Source organism: Gadus chalcogrammus, chromosome 4 (assembly GCF_026213295.1).
Source record: "Gadus chalcogrammus isolate NIFS_2021 chromosome 4, NIFS_Gcha_1.0, whole genome shotgun sequence".
NCBI lineage: Eukaryota > Metazoa > Chordata > Actinopteri > Gadiformes > Gadidae > Gadus > Gadus chalcogrammus.
The window spans coordinates 9,511,436-9,534,306 of NC_079415.1; the positions used below are offsets into that span (position 1 = coordinate 9,511,436).

General features: G+C 40.8%; 1 protein-coding gene across 1 annotated transcript; it reads right to left on the reverse strand.

The window, feature by feature from the left end:
* Positions 1 to 10,249: 10,249 nt before the first annotated feature.
* On the reverse strand, positions 10,250 to 17,645 carry lmo4a (LIM domain only 4a). Its single transcript, XM_056587762.1, has 6 exons — positions 17,641 to 17,645; positions 13,071 to 13,129; positions 12,803 to 13,001; positions 11,423 to 11,519; positions 10,819 to 10,959; positions 10,250 to 10,353 (listed from the first exon to the last, which is right to left on the reverse strand). The coding sequence occupies exons 1-6, from the start codon at positions 17,643 to 17,645 to the stop codon at positions 10,345 to 10,347; spliced, it is 510 nt and encodes a 169-aa protein (XP_056443737.1). The 3' UTR covers positions 10,250 to 10,344.
* Between the last annotated feature and the right edge of the window lie 5,226 nt (positions 17,646 to 22,871).

Here is a 22,871-nt window from a genome sequence, read left to right on the forward strand (position 1 = left end):
AGAAATGTTCAAGTGAAAAAACAATGGATTTGCTCAAAAATCATGGGGATGTAGCAGGCTACTGCATCGATTTAGTGGACAGAATAAAACACGATTCAAAACAACACAATAAAATACAACACAACCCAACACAATATAATACAATCGATCTGTATCTATCCCAAGGAGAGACTACTTCCTGCAGAGGAATTGACATGCAGATGGTTGATAAAACAGTATTAGTGCAGTCAAATGATAAAGTGACCATACAAACAAATAGAAAAACATTCCTAGGATCTGCCCCATACCCCATACACCCACTAGGGGTTCTCATGACTCTCCTAACAAGACTTAACATCTGAGTGATCTCCATGTTGGTTTACATGCTGCCCATCAAAAATATACATTTTCCTGTCTGTCTGCAGGTCCAATAGGAAATACTCAGACTTTATATACGTTTCCTCAACAAGTGTATGTGTGTATGTGTGTGTGTGTGTGTGGTCAGACCAGAGACCTGACATGCATGGTTTGAATCAACATTGAGAATAAAGGACACGTCCTTAAATGACCCCCACATGCATAAGTGAAGGCCAACTTGTGACATCACAACCACACAGAGCAGTCCTGATGCGACGCCAGTGAGGCCATAAGACAGTCAAACTGTTAACGGGAAGTGATTATATTCTACTATGAAAACCTGTGCCTCGTTAGATGTGACTCCTTCTCCCATCTGTGTCTTCTTAAAATGGTATAAACAATAAACAATGACATAACAAACTATATTCCGTCCAGAGTTCATGTGGGGAATTTGTGTTTACAAGGAGATTTAAATAATGACATCACTGTTACATAAGATCACAGGACATTTCTTGCTTGTTTTTGTCCCATGTCTTCGGTCTGTTTGCATCCCTGTGGTTGCATAGGTCACGGAGACAGAGAGAGGGCTGGTGGTTTGACAGGACAACATAAATGTGGCTAGGCCCGGCATAGCATGGAACGTAGATCATTTAGCGGAAAGAAACAGTACTGAAAGGCCATGTTTGAGGCTGTGGATGTGCATATTTCTATCGCTTGAGTGAGTCAGATTCCTTGTCCAAGGTTGTTCAAAACTTTATCCGAATGTTTGCAGACATACATAGCTATACACTGTCATAAACCATTTGGGCATCCTCTTTTCTCATCACATTTTATGACCTCACTTTATTACTTCGCAAGACTCATTCCATTCGTTCAAAGGAATGTGTTTTGTGGATAGGGCCAATTAAAGAGACGGCTAATGATATAGTTTACCAACACCACCACAACAAGAGCAAGAGTCCTGAATGAAAGTGCAAAATCCTTTGGAAAGTCAATAATGATAAAGGAAATCAACAAAAGAAAAATCTCTATTTCATTTATTCATTAACTATTTGCTGAATGTATTGAGTTGTTATCTCACAGCATTTATCCTTCTCTACAATTACATTTTTGAAGAATCTAGCATACAGATGAATCTTTATTATTCTGTATTCAAGACAGAGCCCTGATTGAAAGTGTTTCACCTCCATCCTATTGTGGAAATACATAAAGAAACATATTATCATAAAAATCATAATAATTAGTATTATATTTGACTTATGCTTTGTCGAGGCTCTTGCTTTGCTCGGTCTGGCATAGGGCAACCAACCAACAGGGAGTTGTGTACCTTAATGCTAAGTACATTAGCTCATCTTTAATCAATTTCTAAATCTATTTGATGTGTTTAGAGAGGCACTCTCGCTGTGCTGCAATCCAAAATTGTGCAACACAAGCCGTGCGTGTGCTGTTGCATTTCTCATCTAGTGAAGTTGCGACGTGGCGAACCGTCAAATGAGCCCAATAAATCACAGGACATATTGGGGCGCTTAATAGCTCTGTGACTGTCAGTTGAGCGTGTGTCACGAGAAAATCTAAATCTTGTTGTGTAACTCATTCACTCCCCAAGTCACCCGAGGGGAGTGAGTGAGCAAACAGAAGATTCTAGCTGATAACGAGACAGAGGGGGGAAAAGCCTCTTAACCTTAATCTACGACTCTCCTGCGAGATGAAAGTACAAGATAAAAGCCTCACCTTCTTCACATCTTACGCTCTCTCATGTGCAAATGAGAGACAGAGCACTGACTGGATATTTTGGAAACACAGGGAAAGGTTAGTCAAGGGGGGAAGTCAAGTGTGTGTTATTATTGGTATTTTTTGTATTTCTGACCTACTCTGCACTCTCTCCAGTTGTCCAGTCTTGTATACAGACTTTGTTGTGCAGGAGCACATTTGTTGTAGCTACCCCAATTTTAAGTAAATACTTTGATTGATCTCTGCCTGACCTTGTGAGTAATTTTTGGATAAAAGCATGTACTAAATGACGACATGTAAATGTATTTTAGAGGTATTAAGTGACACACCAGCCCTAAGAATGTCTAGAAAAGCTATTTAAACCGAAGGAAACTCTTTGAGGAGATCTTCACCCAGCCACAGTGAGCCGTGAAACAACCCTCTCTTCATCACTGCTGGGTAGGAGCCATCAGGTGCAACTCCTAGAACACTTGAATCTGAATAAGACAGTAAGCTAAGATATCTCTGTCGTAATAACAACATACATGTACAGTATGGGAGGTCATTTATTTTATAATTGTATTCTACTCGATGTGCGACACAAATACTGAGACAGTTCTAGTTCAACTAGCAGTCGAAAGAGGATCTAAAAATGTATTTTCTAACACAACGTTCACATAACTGAGAACTGCTGAAACAACAGTATATTATGAAGATAAACTCGATGCCGAACTAAAGAACAACAGCTGCTGTGCCATGCTATAGGCCTACTCTTGTCTCGTCATATCGAGTACGACAAGTAACCGTCCCTGGCTACAGTCACACTTTACATCCTTGTTGCGTAGTCTTTGCCTAGCAGCAGCATATCCCCGTGCATGTATACCTGCTGTCTTCAATCGTAGGCTGTGATACAGGTTGGGTGCCAGCCCTGTTCTCAGTAGGCCGACCAGGAATACAGGCTTTCATTAGCACTCTGTAATTAGGAACAGATGCAATTTGCAGCACCCAGCACTCTCCTCTACTCACCCACTGGTGCGCATTAAAATATACACGGCTGCGGGTCACACGCGCACACACACAATCTCACACACACACACACAAACACACACACACACACACACGCACGCGCACGCACGCACTCACGCACACACTCACACACACACACACACACACACACACACACACACACACACGCACACTCACGCACACACACACACACACACACACACACACACACACACACACACACACACACACACACACACACACACACACACACACAATGGACTGCTTTTTTTGTTGCAAATAGCACAACAATGTAAAATGTAGGTACATTGATTGTAGCGCAAGCCAAAGATCTAAGAACGTGTTTTTTTCCCTCCCCCAATAATGTGAGATGGAATACGCTTGCAAAATTGCAGTAAATATTGAGCTTTCAGGATAAAGTAGTCTATACAACCCAGCAACAGCACAGCGTGAGTTGCAATGTTCAGTCAAAGTCAATCATTCAAAACAAAAGTTTAAAAACGAATTTATCTGTGAGACATTTGCGCGTGTACGAGAACTAATAGAAACTGTGCACGATAACTTAGTTTATAAGGCAAATGAGCCAAACAGCTTTGCGATTGGCGTACTGCACGATGCATACATTTGTTTGAAAGAACAGTAGGCCTAATTTAGGAGAGACACAAACTACAATTTAACATTTATATTAAACATGTAGGTTACAGCGGCTTCCCTCTACTTTTTTGTCTCTTCACAATAAGGGTTTCTGTCCACGGCGGTTCATAGCTTAGCTATGAGAAGGTGCAATTATTATTTGAATGTATTTCCTTTTACCTACAAATGTCGATGTCAGATGTGGGCTCAAGTTCAAGTTTCTAATTCATTTACAGACTTAATTAGCGAGAGAGAGAGAGAGAGAGAGAGAGAGAGAGAGAGAGAGAGAGAGAGAGAGAGAGAGAGAGAGAGAGAGAGAGAGAGAGAGAGAGCACAACAGGACGCTTTGATGACAACTCGGCGTCTCTGCTTGCTGACATCTAGGGAACCAGTTAATTAAAATTCTCATTATTTTACTCTTAATTAGTTCCCCCTCCTTTGTTTCCTCGCGCCATATGGCAACGTTCCGTGGTCAAATCAACTTAATTGAGCTAATTAAGAAGATCAGTTTAATTATTCAAGAAAAAAAAACGTGATCGGATGATGAAATTGCTATCTCGACCTCCCCCCTTTTCTACGTAAAAAAATATTTGCCTCCACGCTAGTTTTAATAAATCGAAATATATATAATAATGCAAATAGCCTTCATTTTTGCCGTTTTTCTTCAACCGTTGTATTTTCAGTCATCACTAATCACATCGAGGACAAAGTCTGCTCCATTCAAAAAGCTCTTTCAAATGTCTTCTTATAGGCTACAGCCGCAAAACACTGCAGCCTTGGCTGATGTCATTGTCCTGATGATCCATATTTCTGCGGCTCGAATAATATCATAACCTTACATTCTAAAGAATAAAACATTCAGAGGCTCAAACTAGTCTTTACAGTCAATATGTAAGCCAACTCAGATTGCATTCTCAAAATCTCTTTGTTTCCATCAACATCAAACAGCCCATAATAACATCCCTTTAAAACACTGCACATTACTCCACCCAACTCTATTTCCCATTTTTTATAATCTGGAGAGATTGAGAACAAAAAAAACAATCTCAGCATATTGCTTCCTTTGTGTTCATGTTCGGAATTCTGGGAAGTATCAACACTGCTCCAAAACAAATAGTCCGCTAAACCTCGGAGATATACACATATTAAGTCCCAATGTGTTAGGAAATAATGTATTAGGGGGAACACAGCATACATTCCAAACTCGACTCTCAACACATTCTCAGCAACAAAAACTCATTTGCTGCCCATTTCCCCCAGTGGCACATTCCATTTTCTTCCTCTCTAAGTGAAATAAGAGACAGAGCAGCGTTCGAGGAGCGCCTATATATCTCACAACAAAGTGATTCCAAGTTCCAATCCCAAATCAAGTTATTTCACATCCCATCAATGCGACACACCTTCAATTAAATTAATATTATTTAAAAAACCCTTCAAAGGCCGAATGTTGCAAGTTGTTTGTTTGCTGTTGTCACAAATTACCAAGTGGATGAAACAACAAAGAAAATGGATTCACGTTCCAAAGCAGCTAATACTCTACTAGTGCAGGCATCAATAAGAATGCAGGAACAGCAGATGGAGCTACTTAATAACTGGCAAGGCCCTGGACATTATACTACATTACTGATTGTGTTACTGATTACTTATGTAGCCATTTGCTTTGTAATCAGTAACTGACGACATTTCAACGTCCTTGATAAACCACTTCTCCCAGCTGTGTCTCTGGCTTGTTGTGGCGAGCGTGAGAGAACGAGCCAGTGAGCTTATTATCTTAAACTTTGTTTTACCTTTCTAATTTTGCCAAATTATAAATTGCTTCCCCATTCATTCCTTGATGGTTTGGGATTGGTCTTGGCTCATTGAAGAGTAATTGAAGATTGACAAAACATATTTGATCCAAATTCTGACCTCAAAGTACTGCTGACATCCCAGTAAAGCTGACATCACAGTACTACTGACATCACTGCACAGCTGACATCACAGTACAGCTAACATCACAGTGCAGCTGACATCACAATGCTGCTGGCATCACAGTACAGCTGACATTACAGTACAGCTGGCATCACAGTACAGCTGACACCACTTTACAGCTGAAATCACAGTACAAATGACATCACAGCACAGCTGACATCACTAGCTGACATCACAGTACAGCTGACATCACAATGCTTAGCACCACAATGCTGCTGGCATCACAGTACAGCTGACATTACAGTACAGCTGGCATCACAGTACCGCTGACATCACAGATCTGCTGGTATCATAGTACTGCTGACATCACAGTACAGCGGACATCACAGTACTGCTGACATCACTTTGCAGCTAACATCACAGTACAGCTGACATCACAATGCTTTGCACCACAGTGCTGCTATCATCACATTACAGCTGACATCACAGTACAGCTGACATCACTGTACAGCTGACACCACTTTACAGCTGACATCACAGTACAAATGACATCACAGCACAGCTGACATCACGAGCTGACATCACAGTACAGCTGACATCACTGTACAGCTGACATCACAGTACTGCTGACATCACAGTACAGCTGACATCACAGTACTGCTGACATCACTGTACAGCTGACATAACAGTACTGCTGACATCACAGTACAGCTGACATCACAGTACTGCTGACATCACTGTACAGCTGACATCCCAGTACAGCTAACATCACAGTGCAGCTGACATCACAATGCTAAGCACCACAATGCTGCTGGCATCTCAGTACAGCTTTCATTACAGCACAGCAGACATCACTGTACAGCTGACACCACTTTACAGCTGACATCACAGTACAAATGACATCACAGCACAGCTGACATCACTAGCTGACATCACAGTACAGCTGACATCATAATGCTTAGCACCACAGTGCTGTTGACATCAAAGTACAGCTGACATCACAATACAGCTGAAATCATAGTAGAGCTGACCTCACAGCATGCCTGATACCATAGTGCCACTGACATCATGGTACGGCTGACATCATAGAGCTGTTGACATCACAGTGCAGTAATTTTGCAAGTTGTGAATGTGAATTTTCATGAAAACTGCAGAAGTACTTGTTTGTAAAAGTTATATTTTGACTGTATTTGTTGATTTGATTTAATATTTTAACTTGATGTAATTATAATTCTCTTGTCTTTGACTCGTGTTCAGTCAGATTAGCGTGGCAAAGAGAATTTCATTTGTGGAATCAAGAGGGAGACCACTGTCAGAATATAAACTTTGTTCTCCTTTTCACAGCTGAGCAGACCCAAAGCCACTTGAGATACGCTGGATAATTGGTTCTTGAATTGTTGAGTTAATGAACGGCATGCAGATGAATCCTGATTAGTTTGAACATGTCATATAACTTGCACCATAGAGAGAGATTGGAAGACTCCCCCACATGCTTATGAAGATATGGAGATAATTGCAATTAAAATAATTTGCATATGTTAATGATTTTGCATTTGTGCATTTCAATCAACACTAAAAGTGTCAATTGAATAAATTAATATCCAATCTCTGCCGAATTAGAAATAATCATACATGGAAATTATATTAAATATGAAAATGCAACGTGAATCACATCTTATCAATTGTTTCTAACCTGTCAACAACCTAGCATATATGAAATTTGGTTTATACAGGCTGCCTCCCTAACCATAATCATATAAACGGTTTTATTCCCAACCATAACCATTTAACATCTGAAGGGTATTATCCAAACGATAACCACGTGAGTAATCCTGTGCCTCTAGCTTTCCAATTCATGGCCTGAATTTCATGCTCGCACAGAACTATTAACTATATAAACTATTAGTCACCCTGTAGCACAAAATCAACGGACACACTATTGCTAGGTCACAGATACAAGACAGTCTAGTACTGATATGATGTAAAGAGTCAAAAGAGTATTTAGAAAATTGGTAATTTTGCACAAAGGCTAGTAGTATTATTTAGAACATTAAGTTAACCTTTTACGTTACTTTTACTTGATCCATAAGTGATTTTGCAGATGAGCAGTTGCAAACAGAATTTATTTTGAATTAATTAAAAAACATTTTATAATTATTTATCTATAATTAAATGAGTTCTCACTGTGGTTAGTGTAGAGCAGAAGGCATGAGGTATTTATTGCTAACGCATCAACCAAATCAGAACAATATCAAATGACTATATTCAGTCTTGTATACTTTTAAATCACACAATTTATTCTCATGACATGAGAAATGTCATATCTGTTATGCAAGTCAAAGATAACTAGATATGTTTCGAAAATTATTCCTAAACTAAAATTCTCACCCAACTGTCAACTGATGGATTGAATAGTGCAACCATGACGATAATTATTGTTATGAACCAGAGAGAAAGAGTATTAATAATACTATATTTATTGACTTTACTTTATGTACTTTCCAGCACAGTGTAAAACAACATTTTTAAGGCAACAAAAGAAACACCCAAAACAAAACAAAAACAAAATCATGGCACAAAATAGACCACACCATTGAAACAGATAGGCACAAGAGGTCACAGGGGTCATAGTGACCTTAAGGTGGGTCATACACTTCAGGATCACACAAACAACTAACCCACTATAGGTAATCCAACCACCATCACCACTATTTAACATCAATAATCGGGAGATATTAAGCTGCTAGGAACAGGGTTTTGCTATGACTGACCCCATAGCAGCTGCTGGTAGAAGCAGCGTCATCAAGAAGTCTAACCGGAAGATACGGACCATGTCATGTGATTATTGAAGTGGACAACGGCGTGAGAAATTGATACGAGAAAATTACTTCACAAATGTGTGGCTTATTGAAGAATATGTGTTTACGTTGGACGGAGACCAGATGAGAATGAGCTTATTGAAAATGGTTGCAGAAAACATAAAGAGACCATGCTGATCCCTTTAATTTATTTCATAATGTCATTGTAATTTAATGTTATAAGATCAAACAGGCTTTGTATTATTGTGTTCAGTTGAATTTCTCGTTCATAATTGTTTTGACAGTGTGCATCCAAAAGGAAATCCAATAAGGTTGAGAAATTTAGAAAAAACGGATGGCATTTGCCAAGCAGACAACTGGCGTCAAACTCTCCATTCTCCCATATTTCACACGGATCACTTTTGATTCATAAGCAAAAAGATTCAAACGTCAGATGAGAACACTGTGTTTCACCGGCAACATTGTCTGCATTCACCGTATTTGTCGCTTTTTAAATAAATATTTAAATAATTACAACAAAATGAATTAATGTCATCGTCAATCCTTTTTTAGGAGTTATTCAGATGATAGAGACACCAACGGCAACTGTTAAATCCCTCTAAACTCGCTAACAGGAAAGACACAGGTGAATGGCACATTAAACATTATTTTGGCAAACGCTTTGTTTTTACGCTCTCTCTCTCAAATGTTTAGCATTGGAACGACAGGCTTTGGGGCCAATAAAAATGCAGAACGTAACGACACAGACAATCCTTAACAACATAGCACACGCACAAATACCAACATTATGTTCATGTGATCAGTTCTGCCATTAGAATCTCCTTTTTTAAAACCACTTCTAATCACTTTTAAGCACTACTGCACACCTTTATTTTATCAGCTTTAGCTGAGATTTGAGTGTTGTAAAGAGAAAGGGAGCAGAAAAGAGCAGAAGAACGCAAGATTTTGAAAAGAAAAGCCCTAAAAATGCCTCCATCCCTCCGCCACTGAGAAGCGTTGCCCTGACAGGTCCCACCATACCATCACCTTACTAACACAAACAGGAGGATGAGATCATCAGCATATGTCGTCACACGACATACGCCGTGGTTACGCTGTTGCTATGGACTGCCCTCCGTTGGACGAACGTAGCTCAGGGACTGCAGACTTCCGAAGTAAATGTTCTCCAAAACAATGACATAAAAAGATAAACCATTAGGAGAAGTTCCAGTCGAGTTATGTGAAAAATGAAACCTGTCATTATGATGACATGAATACGGTCGTATATGTTCCACAATGTCAAAATCCAGACATATTCCTCCTGACATCTTATATATATATTTATATATATATATGTTTGATGATAACATTTTTCCTTCTGTCATAACAGGCTGTTTTAAATGTTCCTTGCAGCAGCGTAAGGAAACATTCAACAGTTAATAACATCACAAGATATACCGCCCACGGTGTTGTTCGGTGAATACACGTGTTCTCGTATTGATCCTCTTAGCTTAGCGATGGTGCCTTCTGCTCTTCCTCGTGATTCAACGGCCACCGACGATGATCCCGATCCTAAGAGTCATTAGAACGCGTTCCCGTGAATGAATGAATGAATCTGTGGTTCGTCTTGTCGCTGGGCTGCGACAGTCTTTCAGGGTGGTCGGTCTGTCCGTAGCTCCTCCCCCAGGTTCGAGTGTGCTGTATGTATAAGAACCGGTACGTATGGTCCAAAGCTTCATCCCACCGGGTGAAGCGGTGTCCTGGCTGCCATGGCGACCGCTCCAGAGTCTCGCGGGGTTCAGGAAGTCCACCGCGGTGACGTCAGGGAAGGAGACACTGGGGGGGGGTGGGGGGGGGGTGACGGGAGAGGGGGAGGGGCCGGCCGGGTGGGGGTAAGGCACGTGTTGGGTTTTTTCTCTTCTTCATCTCCTCAGCACACCTAAAACGGCAAAGAAATGCAAATAAAAGATCAGTGTTCCATAATCCTAAATAGGAAATTAAGATATTTTTCTTACGATTTTTGTTTGCATTTTTATGCTTTATTATAGATTGAGATAGACAGGAGGGTATGGGAGATAGAGGGAAGGACACGCAGCAAAGGACCGCGGGCAGGAATCGAACCCGGGTCGCTGCGATCAGGACCTCCTTAATGGTAAGCACATACCCGCTGAGCCACAGGGGCGCCCCATTAGGGATTTTCTTTATCAGTCATCAACTCAATCAATCAAAATGATCAAATCAAATATTAATACATTTGTGGCAGAAAAACTGCAACACTAAAACACGATGGTACACGCCGGCGTGGGTTGATGTACTAACTTCCATGGCACTTTAATGAAATTGTTTCACAGCCAAAATGTGTGTGCCTGTCAGGAGCCCTTCCTCCTCCTCCTCCTGCCCCCACCTTCTGGTCTGGCATCAGGGAGGTGGGGTGGCTGAGCAGCCCCCCCCCGGGCCGGTCGTGTTCACAGAAGATGGTTCCGTTGATGTAGTGGAAGCGGTCCCCGGGCATCAACCGGTTTCTACAGGTAGCACAGGTGAAACACTGCAGAGAGAGAGAGAGAGAGAGAGAGAGAGAGAGAGAGAGAGAGAGAGAGAGAGAGAGACAGAGAGAGAGAGAGAGAGAGAGACAGAGAGACAGAGAGAGAGAGAGAGAGAGAGAGAGAGAGAGACACAGAGAGACAGAGAGACAGAGAGACAGAGAGACAGAGAGACAGAGAGAGAGAGAGAGAGATTGAGAGAGAGAGAGACAGACCGACCAAGGGTTTAACATGACATTAAATCCTTCACACTTTGTGGTGGTTTCGGAAAAAGTCTAATTAGATATTAAGAAATGCATCAAAAAACAGGGTGATGAATTGTAATTGCAATCATTAAGGTTGTATTTACTTTGGTCTGCTTCATCAAAACCCCCACCAATGTAGGTTACAGAAGTTCATTTAAACATAGCAGCACTTTAAGAACAATACATCTTCAACAGCATACATTACAAGCGGTGTGAGACTCACCTTAACGTGGTAAACATTGCCCTGCGCCCGCATCACCATCTCACTGGCTGGGATCGTCTGGCCACAAGCACTGCATGCACCGCTGTGTCCGAAGAGCCTGCACGCACACACACAACGTTCTGCCGTCAGCACACCACGTATCATAACTGGGATGCCATTCAAATAATAACTAATAATACTAATAAAAAGAAAATAATTTATTTTTGTCCCCTATTGGAATCAAATGTGGAATGTGTGTGTGTGTGTGTGTGTGTGTGTGTGTGTGTGTGTGTGTGTGTGTGTGTGTGTGTGTGTGTGTGTGTGTGTGTGCGCGCGTGCGTGTGTGTGTGTACATTAAGGTTTCCCGATACCATAGTAGTTTATCTTATCCATCTAATCTTAAACATGGAAATTATTCCATGTAGGAGTACTGGTAAGACTGCATAATGTTGATGTGACCTACTCTAAATGCTTGCCAGTTCCAGTTCAGCAGGTATATTTTTGTCTGTCACCTCAACTGTCTTTCTCCAATGTACCATTCTTGACGTTCGAACAGCTTAATCAGTTGTTTGCTGTAAATCACACTTGATTTATTTTAGCCTTGCAAAATAAAAGTAAATTAAATACACAACAGCAAACACCTCAAAAAAGACATTAAAAAGCCAAAAACAAGATCTCATTGTAATTATTGTTCAATAATTTGGTGTCAAATATGAATATCTATCCAAGGTCCATCGATCAAAAATTTTTTTTTCTATCTTCTATCTATCTATCTTAGTGAAGAAATAACAAACACACATCAACAAGAAGTTAAAAGTATAAGTTTGACGAAAAATGTATGCTGAAATCAAACACTGAAGATGCAGTGTTAAAATTCATCAGTCTAGTGATTATTATCCCGACCTTCTACCCCAAAACCACATTATTTTAGTTTGCAGTCCTAAAAGTAGCCATAGTGACATTTAGTTTAACTTTCGCTTGCTGGCTTCCCTCGAACCTCCCTTACCAATATAATTTGTCAAAATCACTTTGTTGTGTGCCAGAATGACATGATTCTGCTGAAGCCCATTAGCCTGTGTGCGCCCTGACCACAAATGTAAACCCTGGCAATATCACACTTTCTATAAAAGGCTTGTGGGGCAATTACCCGATTTTTGGCCTCCGAACTTTCACAAACTCCATAATAAGCGTCGATTCCAAAAGAGGACAGCGCTATGCTGCTATTGTTTACATCCGTGGTGAGAGGGCTCACCCACACTAAATGCTCTTAAGACAGATCCAGCACCACAACTTCACTTTGACAAACTCTTCTACTCACTGGTGTTTTAGTGCCAGACGGCCAGTACGGTCCCGTTTCCCACCCCTAAACAAGGTGATCTCGGACCGGGGCTCGGCGCTCACCTGATGTAGTCGTTCTTGCAGAGGATCATGCCCCCCTTGCTGTAGCAGGTGCTGCTGTACTCCCCCAGCTGGGCGTGGCAGCAGGAGCACTTCAGGCAGCGCGTGTGCCAGTAGCGCTCCATGGAGAAGAGCATGAAGCGGTCGGCGATGCGGTCCCCGCAGCCACCGCAAAGCCTCCTGGCCACGACCGCGCCGCCGCCTCCGCCGCCGCCGCCGCCTCCTCCTCCACCGCCGACGCCGACGCCGACGCCGACGCCGACGCCCCCACCGCCGCCCATCACCGCTACGGCGGGAGCCTCGACCACCCTGCTGTTCACCATCGCTGGTCTGCACGGAGAGAGGATCGAGGGAGCGGGGTGTTACGCAAAAGAGAGAAGAATCGGCTCTTGGAAGTGCTGCATGGTTTTAATTTGTTATTGAATTTTTTTATTTTCATTTGTTGTACGTATTATTTCACTTTTTTCTGACAAAACTGATTATTTATTGAAATTATATATATTTCTGTTTATTGTATTATATATTTTTTTGACAATGACAATATTACGTATTTCTGACAAAAACATTGCTCAAACTCTTCAAATGAAGCATTGGGCAGATATTCCTTTTTAAACATTCTATTGGCTTTGGGTTGGCTGGTTCGGGGGCCTTTTTCTTTCAAATGATTGGCTAGCTAGCAGATATTAGAATGAGTCCCAGCTGTGACATCACAGCTGGCACATATTATGACCTGGGCCTCAACTCTGCAACAGTGTTACTCTATACATGTGGGAGGTAACGTTAAAGATGGTGAAAAACGAAAAGGATAATACAATGGTAATAGTTGCTTGATATGAACGACCATAAGGAAAAAGCATATCCAAGGAAAAATAAACAAGTTAAATTGATTATCAGAATAAGGATAATAAAGTTAAGGGGATGATTATTGGTCAATGGCTGTTCATTTATTTTTATCTACTTTTTCCTGACCTTCAATCAATGCTATATATGGGTCACGCATTGCTTTTAACCATGCAGTAAAGACCCTGTTGTCATTACCACTCTCACACACACACACACACACACACACACACACACACACACACACACACACACACACACACACACACACACACACACACACACACACACACACACACACACACACACACACACACACGAGTGGCAACACAAGAGACAAGAATACACCAGGTGCTCTCATTCACTTGGCACAGTCGTAGTGTTACCAGTAGTGACAAATGACAGACAGGTGGTTTATGGTTGTCCTTTACCAAGCATGGTCTCCCCACCAAACTCACCATTTGCTCATCTACTGCCTACTCCCCCTAAGAAATCTGTCCGCTCAGGGTCACACGGTATGGAGGCTGTGTGAGAATGCTGGGGGTATAAGTACACATGGTTTGAGCCTTCTTGAAGCTAACGAGCTAATCAGAACTATTCTGAACCATTGCAACGGGTCCACCTTTCTATGCACCCTTGGATACAATTGCTTGAACATCCCAAGTCATAGCTTACACTCTGCATGTCCCCATAGGCGCAGGTTTCCAACTACCGTACTTAACAAATCTTTTTGAATTACGTTCCCATTATTGTATCTTCAAAAAAAAAGTAATCCGTTGAAAAAGTGTTAAAAAGGCAGTCAGGTCATCTGCTAACAAAATGCCAGGGGCTATTCGTTTGGATGGAAACGTTTATGGGAATTAACTGGACTAACCACCTACAAAAACAATTACGCGTACAAATTGTACCTTTGGCGAAAGTGGCAAAACAGAAAGCAGCTGTCCTGAAATCAAAACCAGTTCAAAGATTTTTCCCCGGCCAACGGGGCTCTCCTTTGTAGAGCCGCCCAAGAGAAACATTGGGAAACATTCACCTTGATAATATGTTCCAAGGAGGTGTTCCTTGAGGTTGTCAACAAGCTCTCCCTTAATTAAAAGCTGTGGTCGCTCCGTAATGAGATGGAGTGACTTTCAATGAACAGAAGAAAATGTTTCTTCACTGGTTACGTCGTCATCACATTTTTCACCTATTCTCTTTGCAGTCGCACAGACAAAGAAGAAATTGTGTTTACTTAGCACCACTTCCTCTATCGCTTTTGAATTGTTAAAAAAAACGATTTGAAAATAGTGTCACAGGGTTGCCTTGATGACTCATACATCCCCGGGTATTTTTTTACCCTCCGAAACCATTTGGGTTTTGGAGGCGAAAAAAGGCAACAAACCCACCATTTTAACAAAGACGATACAGTGAAAAAGTGACATAGTGCAGAAAACAGCCCCCCCCCCCCTCTTCTAGAAACATCATTGTTCATATGTGGTAACATCAGGTCACTCAAAACAGTATAGGCGATTCCTCATTATTTCCATGACAAAACTAAAACAGGTCCCATGCACAGCTGGGAGCAATATAACTTTTGAATCACAAGGAGACGCATAGCAGGGTGTGCGAGGCCTCCGCTTGTGCACCACAAGCCTTTTCATCCCCGGCTATGATTTACACTCCGCGCCAACAACAACACTGAATAATTGCAGGGACAGATTTCATTTTCCGAATGAACAACGCCGATGTAATTTGTCCTCCAGAGCGTCTAATTTCAGCAAGGCTATGTTTGGCTTTATGAGAAATCTTCCCATGAGATTATTTGAGCATGCTGTAAGGCCTCCGCAGCTAAGCCCGATTCTCTCCCACCAACCCCCCCACCCACCACCACCAACACCACCACCCTCGGCAGCTGGACACCTGGCTCCAATTAGGGAGTAGGGAACACCGTATAAGATGGAGCACAGTGGCCGTGAACGGCTGATCTTTTGTTGGAATCGCTTGTTTAACGTTACTGCGTTAAACACGCAGCTGACTCGTCGGTGGAATCCATTTACGGTTCAGTAACTACGACAAATGATAAAAAAAAAAAAAGATTCCAATGAACTTGGGATGAGTTCCAGATCAACTCTGCCTAAAAGTGTAGATGCTTTCAAAGTAAGCTGGGGATATAAACCGGTCCGATCTCGGGTGCATTTTGAGTTTTTAATGTTTACGACATTTGAACGTTTGAAAACACAATTTCTGATGAATGGCTGCTATTCTATTTTGAATTGCTGATACAAATAAGGACTTCGGCCAGCACTTCTGCTCAACTCTTCTGGATGATAAGAACCGTCCTTGGTGCGACCGTGATCTCCCACCTGACTCTCTTTTCGTTTACGCACAAGAAAGATAGTGATGAATTTGTTTTGAAAAGGTACAAAATAACCTTCATGGTAATGACGAATGGTGAAAGCAACCTAAAGTTTTGGTCGTAGAAGGACATATAAAAACAAATAAATGTTTTTTGCAGGTTTTAACACAACGTTTGAAAGTGTGGAGTCCTCACACTTGGATTGCATCCTAGGTATTCATTTTCACTAGTAAGAACGAGGACTACGTTTCGATCGGATTCAAATCTTCGTCACAATTGATCTTTATAATGTGATCTTAATGTTGACGTTGTTGTTATTAGTGAATTAAAATACCTTGGGAGCGATATACAGTGGGCAGAACACTGAAGCTGTGTTGTTTAATTGTCTCCTTCTAAGATATAGCACCACCAGATGGCTCAATACAGTACAGAGAGGTTTGTTTCCAACAACCTTCACAAGGCGAGTGAGGAGCGGGTGGACCCTATCTGACAGGAAGAAACTGGACTCAGGAAGGGAAGGATGAGGAAACACACAAAGAGTGCATAGATTAATTACACACAGACATATTAGTTATTACACACACACACACACACACACACACACACACACACACACACACACACACACACACACACACACACACACACACACACACACACACACACACACACACACACACACACACACACACACACACGTTGCATTCTTGTAATGATAAAAATGTCTACGTTCATCTCCTCTATGGTTCCTACAAAGTCCTATAATATTAGTGACATCTACCGCAATTCAAAGATTTCCTACCCAAATACCACGTCTACATTTTGATGTCCGATGGCAGTGAGATAGTATGAATACCAAAGGGTTCATGGTTAAGGCCGAAAATGAAACACCATTAGGCATTACGAAAGGGGCCTCGTGTATTTGTCCTCAACATGAAGGGAAGGTGGTGCAGTATGAGAACTGTTGTCCCAATAGCCGCCGTCATGACATCACAACTAGGCCAGTTCTCTCCCTCTCTGTCCCTTGGGCTACTGCTTCGGCCAACAGTTCCCTCAGCCAAACATAGCTCTGCAGTGGCTCCCATTTGCAATGTTGTACATTCTGATGTGGGACTTTAAGGAAACAATGCAAAGCTTTTAGAAGCTTCTGTTACGGGGGTATCCTGTTGCCTTATTCGCCAATGCACCAGCCATCCGCAAGTGGTGCAGATCGATTCAAAATCAGAAGCCATTTCTATCTATCCATGAGGTCAATACAGGAAACACAGAAGTCAATTGTGTCAGAGGCCAAGCATCTGTCCCGACACGGAGCTTCATAAAAAGATGCATTTAGCACATTAAGGCTTCTGTGCACTCCGAACAAAGCATTTCTTGTTCCTTTAGCGTTTAAACACAGGATGCCTTACATGACCCTCGCTCGCTCTCTCTCGCTCTGACTACTTCCATTTTTTTCATCATTTCCTGTCTTTACTGCCAGATTCCTAAGGCAGCGCAATCCCAGCATGAAATCAATTAAGGCTTGAATCCAGCAATATAAAAGGCCCCCCGACCTTATGAAATGCATTCATTTCTGGTGCATCCGGGCACTCCGCTACTGACTGAAAAGTCTATTTAATCCGTCAATTTGTCTCAGTATGACAGAAGTATACCTGTACCTAGAACTTACCTCATGCATTCATTTCCATCTGTGTCGGTTATTTTAGTTTTCAGCCGTATGTGTGCAGCTTTAAGCAATGATGGATAGTCTTTTTGCAAAATATATTTCTGCAGTATCATGGCGGGCTATCTCGCGCCGCAAGCCTGTGAAACAAGTTTCGCAGCTTCATGCCAGAACACATCACGGCATGTAAAGGAAAGGACAATGCAGGCCAAGTTCAACCAAAGAGGACTAAAGAGTCTTGTTACAAGATCAACACAGGGCTTTAGAGCCCCTGAAGAATTTGTGAAAATGACCCAGAGTGTTGAGTCCATCAGAAGTTTGGAAAACTTCAGTTCTGCTGCAGCCACTGATTCAACCATTTTATAGATTGAAACCAATGACGATAGTCAAATTCAGACCAAGAGCCAAATGTCAATTAGACTAACAGACAACGTTAGAATGCCCTCGATTACGATGTAGAAACCTGGGAAAGGGAATACATTGGACAACATGCTATTCCTTCGACATAAAAGGAAGGCAGAATATCAAAGAACAAAATATATGAAATCTGCTAATAATTGCAATTAACTATTCTAATTGCAATAACATTTACAATTATTTGTATCCATTTGTTCCCTCTTTACTTAACCTTGTCTTTCTATAGTGAGGCTATTCTAATGCGTTTATAGCCTTCCTGCACAGGTCTAAGCATTGCTTGGAATTATTTGCATAAACAATTGTGTATTAAAATAGGATTTGGTCTATCCTGTTGAGTGACATATGTTTGTCAAGAATGTTCCTTTTTAAATAAATCATTTTGATAAATACATCAACAGATTGAATCGACCGTAATGTTTTACATAAAATGTTATCAAAATACAAAAAAAACATTCATTATGTACGGGAGAGGAGTTGTGGTTCCCAGGGTCATTTAAGAAGATCATTTTTCAACTAAATTAATACAAATAATAACTTAATTCCATACACAGGTTGTTTTCTTTTTGTTAAGTTGTATTATTATTATTTCTCCTATAGCCACCACACAAAGTATTTGGGAGAGAAAAATGTACCCCCCCCATATGATTTCTGATTTAGTGTTTTCAAAACAATAAACTCTCTGCACACACTGACGCACACACACACACACACACACACACACACACACACACACACACACACACACACACACACACACACACACACACACACACACACACACACACACACACACACACACACACACACACACACACACACAATTCAGAACAATGAAAAGACTATAGCTGGTCCCTGTGGTCGTTTTTGGTCTCTGTCAGATTTCCCCGGCTGGTTGGGTTTAGTGTTGTTCATTCTATCCTCATAAACAAGGCCTAACTGAGGTCAGCAACTACACGTGAAACAGCCAATGTCATCAAGCATATGAGAACCTACATAGCAATATTCCATACAAGCAAGCTATATACTGATATAGCGTAATACATATTATATAACCAAAGAGAGAAATCCTTTTTCCGTGGTTCCTCCTCCAAATTCCAACTTTTAGATGTTCATGGTGTGCAAGTCAATATTTGGCTGTTTTCATTATTGAACAGCCTCCTTGGAATCCCTTTAGGAGGCTAATTATATTTAAAACAGAGCAGTAGTGCACCATTTACCACCATTTACTTCAGTTAAATAAGTGCACATTATAACATTTGTAAATAATGTAATTTAGAAAGCTCAAACTATTGAATCTGTGTTTAACATTTCAGGAGGAACTGAGAGGCCTGAACTCGTCCATTGTTTTAGAGAGTGAAAGAAGAGATCATCAAGAAAAAAGCTCTTGTGACATGCATTGCACTGCATGTGTCCCTGCCTGGCATGAGACTTTGTTCTGAGCAGGATAGAAGTTAATGACGTGAAACAAAATATGGCATATCGCTGAACTCCAGTCAAACTGATAAATGAGCCTTGGTTTTAAGGTGACAGACTTACTATGGTTCATTTGCACAAAAATCGAATTCATACCCTGCAGGGTTGTGTTCTAAAACAGCAGACTGGACCGCAATTTGAATATTCATAATATGTGATCCATATGTTAAACTATGCTTTGAAAGGGTAGGCAATTGGAGAAAATAAAAGATTTGTTTTAAATATGTGATGCTATTGTACGATTATTACATAGACTAAGGGTGTGTAAGCATTTACTAATGTTAAATCTGAACTGATATTATCAGCAAGAGCTCAACTTTAACCGCGTTTATTCAATCAATTTAAGAAGACTATGAACTACTATAATACTCTACAGTTGCATTGTTTTACATTGTACCTAATGCTTAATATGAAATTACTTCTGGTCGTTTCTTAAGTCCAGCCTGAGGGTGAAGATTTTAAAGGTAGACGTCCTAATGGAACAATCAGACACCAATTAAAAGACACAATTTGAGACTGGACAAATCTGATCCCAAATTTTTCAAAGTAGTCCTCCAACGTTAAAAGTGAATTACAGGCCTTGGATGAAAAATAAAGTTAGCCTACTATTCCATCACTGGACGGTCGTTATGTCTCACATAGTTGGTCCATCCAACAGAAATGGTTTCCAATGTGTTCGATTTGGACCCAAGTGCGGCCAAGATGAAACGCATGCGTTCTACTCACCGAAATATTGACGTTAATAAGCTTCTGTACAAACGTGCTGTGCTATTAAGGATCCGTCCGCTCTTACGATCTGACATAAGACGCCCGTCAGTGCAGTTTGAAAAGTTGAAGCCCCCTATGATCTGAAGACATGCAGCGGTTCAGGAGGTTCACACCGAGCGAACGCTACGTTACCTGGCCGATTCGAAGAAGTTCGGGAGTATCTTCGTTCCTCCAAGTTTTTTCTCCGGATTAAAATGGACCTCGGCGCGAGTGTGGTCGTTTTGAGGCGCTACCGTCTTCTTGGTCCCATTCCGTAAACCCTAATGGTATTCAGTATGTAGTTTAGTTTAGGCCTACAAATGAATGGGAGCTAGTACATAGCGTTATGGGGAAAGTAAAGGCATCGCCAAGTCCCAGGCTCAAACGGAATGCATATTTAAATGAGTCGATTGTGACGTAGAATACGGACCACCCCCTTACGGCTGTGGTTTAATGGAAAAGTGGGCGTGGTACGTGTCAGAATGATGGATAGCTATGTTAGAAACATTTGCTTTGCCTAATGAATAGGTGTTTATGTAACCCTAGCACTGTTAAGCACTGTGAAGAAAATAATCAACTTCCTCAGCATGACAAATATTGTCCCTATTGTGGTTGAGCTAAGCTTTATTTGTCTTTAATAGTTTGGTCAATTGATTCATGTTAAACCAACAAAATGTATTGAGCTACTGTGGGTCCACTGTGTGCAGAATAGATCAGACTGTTTAATTTGGCACATACTCAAGTGATGAATGTCATCGCTGCGCATCTTACCTTGGGTCTGGAATAAAACGTCTTTCATTCCAATACAATGGCACACAGTTCAGTTAAAAGTGTAACGGGTGACATGGTCTAACTTCTATGGAAGTTACACCATGTAATTATTTCCGAGATTATAACATATATATTCAGGATAAAACACGTTGTTCTTCAAGTAAGCCCAAGAGCTCGTGATCAAGTTTCTATGAGGTTATTGCAGGCGATATGAAATGTTTGATTGGAAATTCCTGCCAAAAACCCTTTTGCTGTTTATCAATACCAATCCACTGTTCTTTCACCGACAGAAAAACGTGGAGGTATTTGCTGCGAGGAAAATGGAACAGTTGTAGACTTGTCTTACTTACCAAGTCTTTTTTTGTTCTTCCTGGAACAAACTGTGATTTATACAACTAAGCTTAAGCAAATTTCCCATTAAACACCGTTATAAACAGGCTTTTCATTTATAGGCCTATGTCAAATTTTAGGTGTGGGGGTAAACATAGGCTTTTGCTTTTACGCTAAAGGAAATTTAACAAGAGCAGAAAAATAATCACATCTGAGATCAGTGTCAACGCCTTTAATCAGGTGCTTATTTATAGTCTACCCCTGCTGGCTTTTGTGGTCTTCCAACTAAACCCGTATCCTGTTTGCTGGCTACGCATGGCTTGCAGAGGCGAGAACAACTAAAACCTAATTGTATTGTCTCGCAAGTGAGCTCTGGAGGTTAAAAAACGTGGGAGCTGGCTGGTATACCTTGCTATAACCAGCTAACAAAACTACTACTTTAAACACTACTTTAAATGATAATCAACTCGGTTGATGAAATATAATCGTTGGTTTATGAATTTTACAAAACTTTGGAAAGTGTGACATCTGCTGGACAAATTACTTCACAACGTCCACTGACAATATACGCATATGTTTGAAATGTGTAGCTTTGCAATCATGTTGCTTCTGCTTGATAATACATTTCCATTCCTAACTGAGGATTTCCAAGTTAAGACCATTCACATCATATTCATAATCATTTTTTTGGGAAAATGCAGGTCTAAAAATACTTTCAGGACAACTTTAATTCCAGTAGTGATCCGATTATTCCCAAATAATTTGTAATGTTACAAATGGCTAAGAGTTCGGTCAAATTTTTGCTTTAAGACAATGATCAATATAATGTTATTTCTATAACGTATTGAACCAAATTATAACCTGAAAATTACAGTGAAGACATAGTGGACTTTCCTCTCCCCTATATGTTCAAGTTACAAAGGTCAAAATGTCATGGGATGGACATGCGTAAGGACAACACTCTCTGATTCTAGAAACAACACATGTTTCCTGTGACACATGCAAATAATTTGGGAGTGCTTAACATGTTATAAACATATCCCATATTATACATTCGACTTGTTTAGACGTGTTTTATTTCATTCAAATCGGTAAAAAGTGTGAATGCTAGATTTATAGCTGATTTTGAGATGTGTATTAACTTTTTGGCATTTTCTTGATAAGGCATTTGGTGATACATCCCGCATGGTTATTTGATGTTTTGAGATCACTTTAAAAACTACATGTTTCTATTTCCTGGTTTCCATCTTCACCACAAGGGCACTGGTTTAGATGCGCAATGCACTGTGGTTTATGAAGTTCTGTGGGGCAGAAATAGTGACTAAATCATTTTCCAAACTCTTGTTTAATTTAGTGTTTACTTTATGGGCAACTGAACAATTCATTTGGGTTTCCAGAATATCGTAATTGGTCGTCTTTTTTTTTTTTTTTTTTTTATCTTTAGAGGGAACCGTATTGGTATTTATAAAAGTTAAACCATCTTGGTGGTTCATTAATGT